This window comes from Cervus canadensis, chromosome 28, assembly GCF_019320065.1.
Source record: "Cervus canadensis isolate Bull #8, Minnesota chromosome 28, ASM1932006v1, whole genome shotgun sequence".
NCBI classification, from domain to species: domain Eukaryota; kingdom Metazoa; phylum Chordata; class Mammalia; order Artiodactyla; family Cervidae; genus Cervus; species Cervus canadensis.
Genome location: NC_057413.1, coordinates 7,356,956 through 7,370,102, shown reverse-complemented (window position 1 = coordinate 7,370,102; position 13,147 = coordinate 7,356,956). Strand labels below are relative to the sequence as shown.

Here is a 13,147-nt window from a genome sequence, read left to right as displayed (position 1 = left end):
TAGAAAGTATAAAAGGGAATTTTTACAAATCCAATTATCTTCTATAAACTCTCGTATTTGAGATGGAAAAGATTCCTGGTGGAAGACTGAAAAAAAGTCCCTAAGATAAATAATATAACCTGTGTCTACATACCTAGATTGCCATTCTTGCAGCAAAACTGCACCTTTAGTAACATACGGGCCACAGAGAATACATGTGGTCTCTGCGTTTAGATACAAAATATTCCCAGGAAGACCATCACCCCTGTCCCAAACTGTGGGATCTAGAGGCAGAAACTGAAGTGAGGGAAGCTGGTGAGGAGTGAGGTCAAGTTTTTTAGCTGGCAAATGGATGTTATCAAAACCAGAGGTTGCCTTACTAAGATTCACAAAGCAACCATTGACTGTGTGTTTTTCACTGTGTGTAGTTTTCAAGCTTAAGGAACATGATCTGCCATTGTAACAACAAGCCTGGGTACAATGGTGTTCTATTAAGATTTGTTTTGCCTCCATTTTCATGTCTATTGTTTTATTTATGTTTAAGTTTTAATTGATGTTTTGACCATGTGTTTGCCCTGAGGAGATTTTGTGAAGGCTTCCATTTTGAAACACATTTTTAAAATAATATATTTAATATACAGTAAGCAAAAATATTCTTGTGTGTGTACCCAGAGGTAAAATCTTACTGGTGCACTAAAACTTCATATTAAACACCTATCCATTAGTATGATAAACAAACCAAAGACGTGAGCTTAAAGACTCGAGAGAAAGAACCTCAGATTGGGGAGAGCCAGTAGAAGGAACTAATTCTCAGATCCAGGTGTTGCCGAACAGAGAGGAAGGAGGGGGAAGACTGAAGCAGACGTGAACTGGGCCACGTTGCATCAGCCCAGGACTAGAAACAGCACATGGAGGAAAGAGCCTCTCAGTGACCATCTGAGAAGGTGGAGGCTGACATGTTTATATTGGTCAACTCTACCTAAGAGCTGATGTCATAAGGAAATGAAATAGAGGAAAGAGGCAGAGAACTTACTTTAAAACGGTACTGTCTGATTTTTAAGAAGTCTCGGCTCTCTAAGTTTCTTTCGCTGAAAAACAATTAAGTGCTCTTGGACCTCCAAGAATCTTGGAGATAAGAGTGTGGCTATCCTAGCCTTCCAAAGGAGGGAGATTTGTCGCCTCTGTTATCTGGGTTATCTGAGTGATCGAGACTGTGTCTTTCTCAATAGTCAGGCAAATGCATCCTGTTTTAATTTGAGCCTCAGACACAGAGAAGCTATTTAGAGCAGCTACTTGTCTACTGCTATGAAGTTAGTAAAAATAAGTGCTCATTACTTTCCATGTTGCCATTCATATAACCTTATAGGTCATATGAATATATATATATATATATAATTTTGTATATATATATATATATATATAAAATCTCTATAGGCTGGCAAATTTTAGCGCTTATCTGCAAGGCTACTTTGCAACCACGGAATCTGAAGTGCAGTTATTATATAAATAATTAAATCAGTCTTTCATGCTTATAGTTCTGTCTCCAAGATGTTCAGATGGAAGTAGGTACCACACAAAGGATAGGAGGAAAGGTGTAACTTAGTAGAAAAAGATGAAAAAAAAGAACAGCACTTGCCTTTTAACCAATGCTCTTGGAATGAGGTATTTAAAGAAAAATCGACCAAAATGATGGCTCAGTTGACGAAGAAAGATAGCTTCCTCCCATCCCCTCTGTTTACGCATACTATTGTTTCAGCCCATGATGTTTTGTTTACTTTGGAAGGAAATATTTTACCCCCTCTGAGATGATTAATTTTTGTCAGCTTCACTGTTTATGAGGGAAACTGAGAAACTGTTAATTGAAACACAGAATGAGTCACTGTTTTCAGTAATTTTTGGCAGCATTCTAATTTGTGTCAATCCAGCCTAATTATTAGATTTTTTGGAAGCAGAAAGCATATTTGATTTTTCTCTTACTAAATTCTCCTGTTTTTCAAAAATATGTGCTGTCTGACAAAGGTTATGTAATTTATGTCAACGTGAGGTGAAATGCCAGTACCTCTGGAATACCGGGAGGTTTATGGCGTCACGCCTGACTCTTCACAGTAGCTCAATATTTAGAAAGCTCACAGAACACAATCTTCCTCTTTTCCTCATTCCTACCCCCCAGCCCTGACCAAACAGTGTGATTCTTTTAAAGACCTTTCAGTTGGTATTAAGCCACAGTATATGGCCCATCACTAATGACATCACTGAAGCGAACTTCCCAGAAGCCATCAGAGAGAATTCATTTGGAAATCCAACTGAATGTCAGCTGCAAAGGGCAGGCTCCTAGAAGAGGCAACCACTCATGCATTCCTGAGTTATTTGTCGCAAAAGCATTAATCACTGTGAACTCATTTGCTCCCGATGCAAACGCGCTACACTGCGGCACAGGAATTCTGTTCCAAGAGATCATTAACATAGAGAACAGAAGCTTCTGACTGTGGGCAGGGATAATAAACTGTCAGATCAGTGGCCAGCATAATGGGACTGCTAATGGTTCCTAATAGAAGTCGGACCTTCCTGACGGAGTGAAGGCGGGACAGAGAGGCAGGCAGCCCCATCTCTGGCCTGCTGGAGGGTGAAAGGGGCATCAGTGTCGGTCACAGAGTATTGCGAGGGCTCTGAGGTGGCCATCGCTGGGCGCGTGGGCACCAGCTACGGGTCGGGGAGGGACCCGTGGAGACGCAACCACACTCCAGCCGATCGCCAGCCACAGGCAAGGTTGCCATCGGACATCTGGCACTGTGGACATCCCAGAACCTTGAACTCACCCCACTCCACACTGGGTCACCATTGACAGGGGGATGACAATCACGGGGACAATAGCACAGCCGGGCACCGGAGCATGTGATGCAGCTCTGTGACATTCCTAAGCCCCGGCCACTGCTGTGATTGAGGTGCTGACACGGCCGTCTCGGGGCTCAGCAATCGGGCTCAGATAGAGCTGGCAGATGCATCTATTGATGCAAGAGGCTTCCAAGAGCTGAGGAAACTGGGGAGCAGGTATGGAAGAGGGGTGATCGCTCTAAACGTAAAAAGTGTAAAACACTTAACACTGCAAGATGTTTGCCAATAAGCACGGAGTACCACAGAGGAACTGAAGAAACGCGTTTAATACATGAAAGGACGTTGCCAATAGACTCCAGTCACCTTTCCCAGGTCAGTTCCCAGAAGCCAGAGCGGAGTGGGACACCGCAGTCTTTGTGCCAGAAAACACCACTCATCCTCGATTATGTCGTTTAGTAAAACCTAGTGTTCAAGAGTTTGAAAGATGTGAGAAAACAGATGGTTATAAAGAAGGAGGTGAAGCAGGGAAGGTGCGGGGAGAGGACAGAGTTTTCAGAGGAGCCTCTCCCCGCCCCCGGCCCAGCACCCGTCACCATCAGCAGGACCGTCCCACGGAGCCCGGCGCCCCGCGGCGGGCAGAGACGGGCTGATGGCCTCTCGGCCTCTCCCCAACAGAGCCGACGAACACGCGCCGAGAGTGCTGGACTCCACGGCTCGGGGTGTCAATGCAGCAGGGAGAGAAACCAGCAAGAGGGAAATTCAGAGACAGCGGCGTGGAAGACGGCGCTGGCTGTGAACAGCGTGGACGAGATGAACCCAGCGGCGGGGGTTGGGGGGGGGACGCCCCACACAGACCGTCAAGGCATGAACAGGAGTGTGAAGGGGGAGCAGACACGCTGAGTGCAAAGAGGGAAGGAAACAGCCTGGGTCGGTGACGGAGTGTTGCATATGCACGCGTGTGTGTGTGTGCGTGTGTGTGCGTGTGTGTGTGTGTGTGTGTGTGTGTGTTAGGATAGCGGAGCAGCAGGCGATACGCAGGACCAGAAGGGTGGTCGCATGTTACAAAGAGCCTTGGTAGCCAGACAGAGGAGTCCGGATCAATGTGGTGGGCAGTAGAGACCCACTGTAAGCCCTTGGCCTCTAAGGAGCAGAGCCGAGCCAAGTTCTGGAAAGTTTCGTCTGGTGTCTGTGTAGGAGGGGAGGCTGGAGGGGAAGAGAGAACTGGGGGCACTGGGGGCAGCCGGGGTGCCCTCACTTGACAAGCGCTCATCCTTTCTCCTGCAGCACACGTTCATCCTGCCGTTCTCGCTAGTCGAGGTCGTCCTCAGACCACACTGCTACCCGCTGAGGAAGAGAGGACTCACCCTGCTGGCTGCTGCTTGCCTCGCCTATGTCAGCAGGTAAGACTGGCAGAGAGAAAAATCAACTTGGACTGGTCATTCCAGACTCTGAGGAATATTCCAGAAGCAGCACACTGTTCTATAAGCGTGCCTTTATCTTGGGACAGCAGGGATTTCACCATCTTTTAATTTGCAGGAAAAAAAGAAATGAATCTTATTGCTTGCTTTTGCTGCTCGGGGAAGCATCACACGCCCAAGAACATGCAGGTATGCGTGCATGCACACACGGCAGGTCTCGATCTCTCCCACCCCCTCACGGAGAATTCATCATTGTAAAGCTATGCATGTTACTTTCCCTAGGAAAACATTGATCTTTGGTTCCATCTGTAATTAAAGTGTTTGAATGGCTGAATGATCTAGGGCATCTAAACACATTCCATCTAAGAAGTCATTTGACAGGTTGAGCAGCCAAGGTGTGGTTCATCCCTCTTGCCTGGGTCACCGTGGGCTTACTGGCATCAACGTCTGGCACTTGAGCACCAAGAGGGCATTTGGGCAACTGCCCAGGGGCTTGCAGAACAGCCTAGCTGGAGGCCTGGGAGATGATTTAAGTAGCTGGCCTAGATTTCATCATTCAACACCTGGCGACACTAATTCCCAGAGGTTTTGCCCAATGTCTGTAATCAAGGGAAGGTGCTTGGCCATGCACCCGGTACCTGGGGACCCCCCTTTCCATTGCACAGCCTTCTCATCCACGGTCAAGCTCTGGCTCTACTGGGAGGGGCGTGCCAAGCAAAATACCTGCAGACTGGATGTAAATCTTGGGGTTCCTACTGTAGCCTCGTCTCACCTGAGCTTCTCACATCTGCCAATCTGGCTAACTCCCCGACCCCCACTGGGGGAAAGCTTCACCCAGGGCAGTGCTCCAGTAGATGCAAAAGCCTGGAAGAGGACACAGCCCACAGGACTTGGTCTCCAGCAGCACCTGCTTCCCCAGCCTTCGTCGTAGTGCCCAGAACGCAGGTGCTGCTTCCTCACTAGCCTTCCCTTCCCTTTTGCAAGACAGCTTCCTCCCATACTTCTGCAGCCTTCATTCCCTGAAGGTAAAGTCCTTCAGCTTTCTCTTGTCCCTAAGAAATCACTCGCTCAATAAATCTACCCCAGCTCTCCATTGACCGACACTGTTCACCAACCCAGGCCTCTGCCTTTTCACAAAGGACAGTTTGAGAGGATACGGCATAAATTTGGGACCTGCTGGTAGCTGAGATCTGGAGCACAGTGTCAAGGAGGATTCTGGGACCCTAACTGGATCCATAGATGCAGACCCAGGTTCAATCCCTGAGTGTGAAAGATCCCCTGGAGAAGGGAATGGCAACCCACTTGTGCTATCATCTAGCAATATCTGCCAATAGTATGTGACTGGAGAGTGGTGGGACATGTGCTATGTATTTTCCAAGTCTGGCTTAACTAAAGAAAGAAAGCCATGGTACATATACACAATGGAATATTACTCAGCCATTAAAAAGAATGCATTTGAATCAGTTCTAATGAGATGGATGAAACTGGAGCCCATTGTACAGAGTGAAGTAAGCCAGAAAGATAAACACCAATACAGTATACTAACGTATATATATGGAATTTAAAAAGATGGTAACGATAACCATATGCAGGACAGAAAGAGACAGATGTATAGAACAGACTTTTGGACTCTGTGGGAGAAGGTGAGGGTGGGATGATCTGAGAGGATAGCATCGAAACATGTATATTATCAAGTGTGAAACAAATCGCCAGTCCAGGTTGGATACATGAGACAAGTGCTCAGGGCTGGTGCACTGGGAAGACCCAGAGGGATGGGATTGGGGGGGAGGTGGGAGGGAGGATCGGGATGGGGAACACATGTAAATCCATGGCTGATTCATGTCAATGTATGGCAAAAACCACAATATCGTAAAGTAATTAGCCTCCAACTAATAAAAATAAATGGAAAAAAAAAAGAAAGTAATCCCTAACTACAGAATATCTAGGACCTGGGGTCAGGTAAGCATATGCATAAAAGATACATTTTTTTTTTCTCTTGTGTGTGTTGAGAAGAAGCAGGATGGTAGCTGGTTGATTATGCACATGAATTTCCATCGTGGTTTTTTTTTTTTTTTGGTGGACTTTAGCTGATTTTATTCTTTCTTACCAAGGGTAACTTTTAGACTTTGTATATAAGATAGCATTTTTGGTCTATTAATTTTTTTCTGCCTAAGGACTTGGGAGTTGATCATCAATCCTCACATCTACCCTCACTCTTTCTCCTCAGAAATCAAGGAGATAAAAGAGCACCTAAGCCTATTTGGAGAAAACTATGATGCCCGTAAAGATGAAACACAGTGGTCAAGAGGGTTTGGCTCGTAGCTGCCCGGGCATGTACTCTGACAATGCAGGGAACATGGGTGTTGGACAAAGGACGTGTAACAAGAAGGCACTTATCCCTCAGTGCCAGGCATTGAGCAAAGGTATGAGGACACAGAGGTGTACAAGGTACAAGGCTGCCTTCAGGGACTGCCTGAGACAGAGGAAAGAAAAGAGACGATGGTCAGACGGGGTGATGAGACCCTAATAGGGATAAACACAGGGTGCTGGGGAACGGCAAGGACTGGCTTCTCAAGGGAGGCGGTGTCTAAGCTGAGGCTCAAAGAATAAGCAGAAGTTAAGTCAACAGAGATGTGGAAAGGAGCTTCAGGCAGAAGGAATGGCATATCTGAAAGGCTGGAGGAGCTGAGGGCATGGCTGAACTGGAAGACAGGGAGGAATTAGAGCAAGAATTCACATCGGTGAGATCAGACTTCTAAACTGAGGGGGTTTTCTCTGTGAAGTTTCCGCAGACAGGTGAAATGGCGTGGCCTGTGGAAGAAAGATGACTAGAAAGATGATTCTGGCTGAAAAGTGTGGAAATTAAAGAGGAACAAGACAGGGAAGCCAGTTTGTGGCATTTGCAGTAACTCAGGAGAGTTGATATTGGCTTACAGATGGCAATATCAATCAATCTGCAAACAGAATCGGAGACGGTGGGTGGTAGAAGGCTCAGTGGGTTAAATGACGTGGCCAAGGTCACGTGGCTAGGAAAAATCAAAGCCGAGACTTAAATCAAGGACTTTCAGATCCAGGTCTCTTTTCAGTGTATTCAGATGGCCAGGTATTTGTTCACTCCCTGTTTGGGGCTTCCCTGGTGGTTCAGATAAAGAATTTGCCTGCAACATTCAATCGACACCAAGGTTCGATCCCTGAGTCTTGAAGATCCCCTGGAGAAGGGAATGGCAACCCACTCCAGAATTCTTGCCTGGAGAATCTCATGGACAGAGGAGCCTGGACTAACACTGTTTGTGTAAAACATACACTACTAAATGCTGGAAGGTTGAGAATGCAAACAATCTTATCATCATCTCTAGCATCTAAAAGCTTGCATGAAGTCGCTCTCAGGTCTGTGCTCAACCTGTCCATTACAGCGAAATAATGGAGCAAATGATGGGAAGGGACGGGGCCCTATTACCAGCAGGAATGTAGGCGGGTGGACCCTGACAGGGAGCTGAAGTGATTTGGGATTTGGTTTTCCTTATCATTAATGAGGGGCTTCCCAGGTGGCTCACTGGTAAGCAATCTGCCTGCCAATGCAGGACAGGCGGGTTCAACCCCTAGGTCAGGAAGATCCCCTGGAGAAGGAAATGGCAACCTGCTCCAGTATTCTTGCTGGGGAAATCCCATGGACAGAGGAGCCTGGTGGGCTACAGTCCATGAGGTCATGAAAGAGTCGGACACAATTTAGTGATGAAACAACAACAACAAATCATTAAGGAAGTACAAAATCAGCATTCTGGACAGGAGGCCTCATTTTTGCTGGAATGGAGCAAAGATACCTGTGTGTAGGCTTTCTACGCTGCCCTCTTGTTTGACAGCGCCCCCACTCTGGCTGTTCCCTCGTCAGGGGAGCTCAGACTCATTGCTGCCAGCTGCCTCCACCCTTACGTAACACTCTGGGGGCACATGGGCCTTTGCGGCCACAGATGGCCATCAACAAGTCCCACAGACTGTGGATATCCATGGAGATATTTTAGGGTCATCTGTCAGGCGTGTGTGTTTGGATGCTCAAATAGGGAAACTGCATAGCAGGAATGAGGTAAAGAATATGGTCCCCAGCCAGAGAGAGTGTGGGAAACCAACATGAGTTGAAAAAATGGCAACACCCCTGACCCAGGGAAGCATTTCTCTGCTGAAACCATGTTACAATGACTTAAAAATAGCCCCCGAGACCATGGGGACGGCCTCCTATGTGGCACTTGCTTTTTTGTTATTTTTCAGATTGCAAAATTGGAGGGCTGGCCCCGAAGAGGGAAAATAAAGCTTCGCAAAGTAGTAATAACTGTAAATCTTTCATTTCCTTTGGAAAGCATTAGTCATCTATAAATATGGTAGCTCACTCACTCCTCCCTTCTCTCTCACCCCGGAACACATCACCTAGCTCTCTCTGAGGCCATGCTAAAGAGCAGGAAAACAGAAATGTTCCTACTGCTGGCTTTCATTCACTCTTTTATTGAACAAATATTTCCCCTAACACAGGACTGGTCCTGCTGGGAAAAGCAAAGTTATATAAAGCCAAGCCCCAGCCTGGAGAGGGTTTGTACTTAATAAGTGGAGATGAGCCATGCATACAAATTATAAGAACACAAGATGGGAAGTGATAAAATGTCATAACAAGAACAAGGAGCCAATAAGAACACAAGGAGGAAGCGGTTACGTCTGGCTGGGCCGTGTGGGAAGGACTTCATCAAAGGTGTCGTTGGATCTGGGCCCTCAAGGACTGGCTGGGTTGAAGCACCAAAAAAAAAAAAAAAAAAAAAAAATAGGAGAAGCTGAACAACGCAGCACAATCGCAAAGCCAAGAGGACACAGATCATCTTAAAGCAATGGTTTCACTTTAGCCAGACCTACTAGTGTAAGAAACTAACAGGAAATGCCCCTGAAACTGCCCGCTCACAGTCTTGCAGATGGCAAGCTGGAGGGGGTTGGACACGGTATAGACTATGTGAAACGTGGCTGTCGTTGATGTTTGTTTGCCATGGCGTTAGGAGTGAGAATTATAACTTGGCCAGAGAGTTATGCTTTAAAAAAGACTATCTTGACCACAGTACCTATAATGAATTGAAGCGGCAAGACGTGGAAAGCAAAATAGAATCAAGCAATATCCGAATAAAAAGTTATCCAGAATACTCTGAAGTCATCTAGTTCAGTCACGATGGTTTATTCTTCATCCAAGGATATTTCACAATGCCAGCATCACCCCATGTCTGGACGCTTGGAACATCCTTCTGCAAAGGTGTCTAGTCCTCCAAGACCTCCATCTCTAAGGGATCTTAATAACTCAGTGAGTGTTCACACATGGCCCTGTGGACACTGTCCTGAGCATCACTCTCCCTCACAGACTGTAAAGTCACAGTGAAGATCCCAACCTCCGGGATCCAACACCGCCCCCGGGACCTGCCTTAAGGCCAGTTACCGCCCCATCACTGTCACGGCCCACACTGCCCCAGCCCATCAGTCTCCTCTGTCGGCAGAAGTAGAACGACGCCAAGGGCTACTGCAGCAGCCCCAGCTGGCCTGCGGTGCACCAACGCCTTGCTCTTGATAGACCAGAAATCGCTGATGCGGTCGGTGTCTCTGCCAGTGTGTAAGGTATTCCATGCCAGGTGCAAATGTCACACAGATATGCAGCTACGACCCAGCCTGGGGAGAGAGAGCTCTAAAGTCCCTGCTCAACTGCAGTTCTCAGGGGGAAAGAGACATGATTCCTTTCTTCGGTTCTGTGCTCACTCGGGTGAGGACCCAGAGCCAAGCTGTCTGCTCACTCCAAGCGTAATAACCCTCTAAGTTTCTGCACCCATTTACACATGCAGTTACACACACAGACATCTTGCCCAGAGAAGACATTAGAAATTGCCAGAAGGGCGAACTAAGCTGAGTTCCAGGATCAGCCTCCTTGTTATACACGCACCAACAATCCTCTCCCCCTCCCACTAGTGCACCGTGTGAATTCCCTCCCAGAGCCACCGTGACCCTTTCCTGAAATGTGACCTTAGTCCGGGACCATCGAAATGGCACCATTATTTTACAGCCTACAAAGTTGGGGTCCGAATCCTAGCCTCATTTTCCACAGAAGAACTCCTTAGCCCTCATGTAAATTAATATAGGAAAATAAATATGAAGATGCCACACAGCTTCCCCTGTTATCAACATCTGGGGTCCAGGCCAGCCTACATGCAAATTGAAGAGGAATGGAAATGGAGGGCTAGGCGTGGAAATGATTGTCTACACTTTTCACTCTTCCTGTGCAAATCTCAGTTCCTGTTCACCCAAACTGCCTGTTACAAAAGTGAGAGATAAGAAGAGCCTGAAAAGGGATATAGCTGTAAATTAGGAATGAGGGACATACCTGAAACACATTGTTGGTGGAACAGAATAGGGTTTTATGGATTGATTGGTGTGTAGTAGGCTAATGAAAAGAAAAAATCAAGGAGAATTCTCAGGATTTTCAGCTGGTGAACTGGGAAGATGGTGATTCCATTAAAAGATATGAAGAAGTTAAAAAACAAATAGTTTTGAGGTATAATGTTAAAAAGTCAGTTTAAAAGCCCATATCTGTGTCCCATTCCAGAAGACTCTGGTTTAATTGGTTCAGGATATGTCCTGGGCATCAGAATTTTTAGAACCCCCAAGGCAACTCTGGACTCAGCCTGGTGGCTCAGACAGTAAAGAATCTGCCTGCAATGCAGAAGACCCAGGTTTGATCGCTGGGTCGGGAAGAGCCCCTGGAGAAGGGAATGGCTACCCACTCTAGTATTCTTGCCCGGAGAATTCCAGGGACAGAGGAGCCTGGCAGGCTACATACAGTCCACGGGGTCACAAAGAGTCGGACATGGCTGAGTGACTAATGCCCCAAAGACAACTCTAAATCTTCAGTCAAAGACGAGCCACTTGTCTAGAGGAACTTGCAATTGGAAATGCAGACCCTGCGGTCTCCAAGGAGGTGGGACTGTGGAGACGAAGGAAGTGGAGCCCCGTGGTGGGATGAGGTTTCTCAAGAGAAGACAGAGGGAAGAGGAGAGAAGTGGGCAGCAAAGGCTGAGGAAACGCCCTCCTCTAAGGGGCAGGAGAGGCCACAAAGTAGCCAAGAATGACCAGATGGTAGAAAACCAAGAACATGAAAGAACTCTGTGGCCCTGAGGGAGGAGGAATCTTTGAGCCAGAAGGGAGCCTTCCAGCGAGGGTGGACAGCAGTTTTAAATGCTATAAAGGGGCTGCCACCCCCAACAACTCTCATTAATGCTGATATTTTAAACACCCACCCAGGTAAACTATTTATCTAACACTCCAGCTTCACAGTTTCTTTTCACTCCTTTAAAAAAAAAAGTATTTATTTATTTGTTTGTTTTTTTGCTTCCCACCTAAGATTTATTTGAAAGTAAATCATGCAGGAAATTTATTTTTAGGGCAACAGTAGAACTTCACAACTTAATATTTAAAAAAATATTTAGCTCTTGTAGTTATTAAAGCTAGGAAAGTGGAAGTGTTAGTAGCTCAGTCATGTCTGACTCTTTGCGACCCCATGGACTGTAGCCTGCCAGACTCCTCTGTCCATGGAATTCTCTAGGCAAGAATATTGGAATGGGTTGCCATTTCCTTCTCCAGGGGATATTCCTGACCCAGGGATCAAACCCAGGTCTCCTGCATGGCAGACGGATTCTTTACCGGGAATATCATCCTCCATATGTCATTAGGAACAGAAACCCTGGACAGATAAGTGAACTGAGGCAGGAGTTTCAAAGTCAGTACCAGTTCCACCCCCACACTAAGGAGTCACCAGGTAATAAGTACTCAGGGGCATTTTCGGTGCAGGAAGTCTTCTACAAACGTGTCGAATTTATTCGCAAAATGTAAATGTGGACTGTGCTTGCTTTCTGGCGTCAGATGTAACTGTGACCCTCTCACGGGGTTATTTATGAAGACATGGAACCAGAGGATCCTTTTATTCTGTTTATTCTGCTGGTCTCAAAAGATATGACATGAGAATTAAAACGTTAAGAATTATGTGCCTTAAAAAAAAAAAAAAAGAATATGTGCCTGAAGCCGACCAAACCCCTAGTTATCTGCTAACCTCTAACCCAACAGACTTCCACTACTGATAAGACACAGAAAATACAAATTTCATGATAATCATTTGATGCTACAAGATTTAGGATGAGGAGATTATAAACAGATTAATGTTTGGCTACCACTTTATGCCCTCCTAGCCTGACTCACATAGATTCACGCGGCAGACAGCTCCACATACAAGATTCATTGCTGAACTGAGGGTCAGAAGCATTGGCCTCTTCAAAGTATTAATAAAGTGAGCAACCAATTAACTGCTACTTGGAAGGCTGCTGCTTACACTTCTGCGGTGTTCCTGACGCAGCAGCAGCCAAGGCCTGCCCGTAGAAGCCACAGTGAACCGCAGTTAAAAGGAAACGTCTTGCCACCTCAACAGCCATTTATCTAAAAATAAGGAACTTGGGAAACAGCTACACATATCAGATAAAATCCCCGTCCTCACAGAGCTCCCAGAAGCCCTCAAAAAAGACAGGCAAACATGCGACCAGGATAAATTCATGGTCGGGGAAGCCCATGGCGTGACAACCTAATCGGATGGGGGTTGTGGGAACTGTGAGAAGAATGGGCAGGAAACCTTTTCTGGAGAAATGAACTTTTAAGCTGAAATTCAAACGTGAGGAAGATTCAGCTAGGGACAGAGTAAGGAGTACATCCTAGGAAGGGTGAAGCTCAGAGGTGTTCCAGAGACAATAGCAGGGTGCGGAAGCTGCAGAGCTTGGTTCATTCAGCCCGTAATGGTGAGGCTGCGGATCTGAGCGCGGATGGGTGGACCGGTGGGCAGGGAAGGGCCAGATAGGCTGGGGGAGAAG

At 46.6% G+C, this 13,147-nt stretch overlaps 1 protein-coding gene across 2 annotated transcripts in view; it reads left to right on the top strand.

The window, feature by feature from the left end:
- Positions 1 to 13,147, top strand: part of LOC122429893 (androgen dependent TFPI regulating protein) — a 66,532-nt gene that overhangs the window by 38,181 nt on the left and 15,204 nt on the right. For both annotated transcript variants that reach the window (XM_043450574.1, XM_043450575.1), the window contains exon 4: positions 4,096 to 4,211. In XM_043450574.1, coding sequence (XP_043306509.1) covers positions 4,096 to 4,211 — 116 coding nt within the window. The remainder of the gene's footprint in view (positions 1 to 4,095; positions 4,212 to 13,147) is intronic.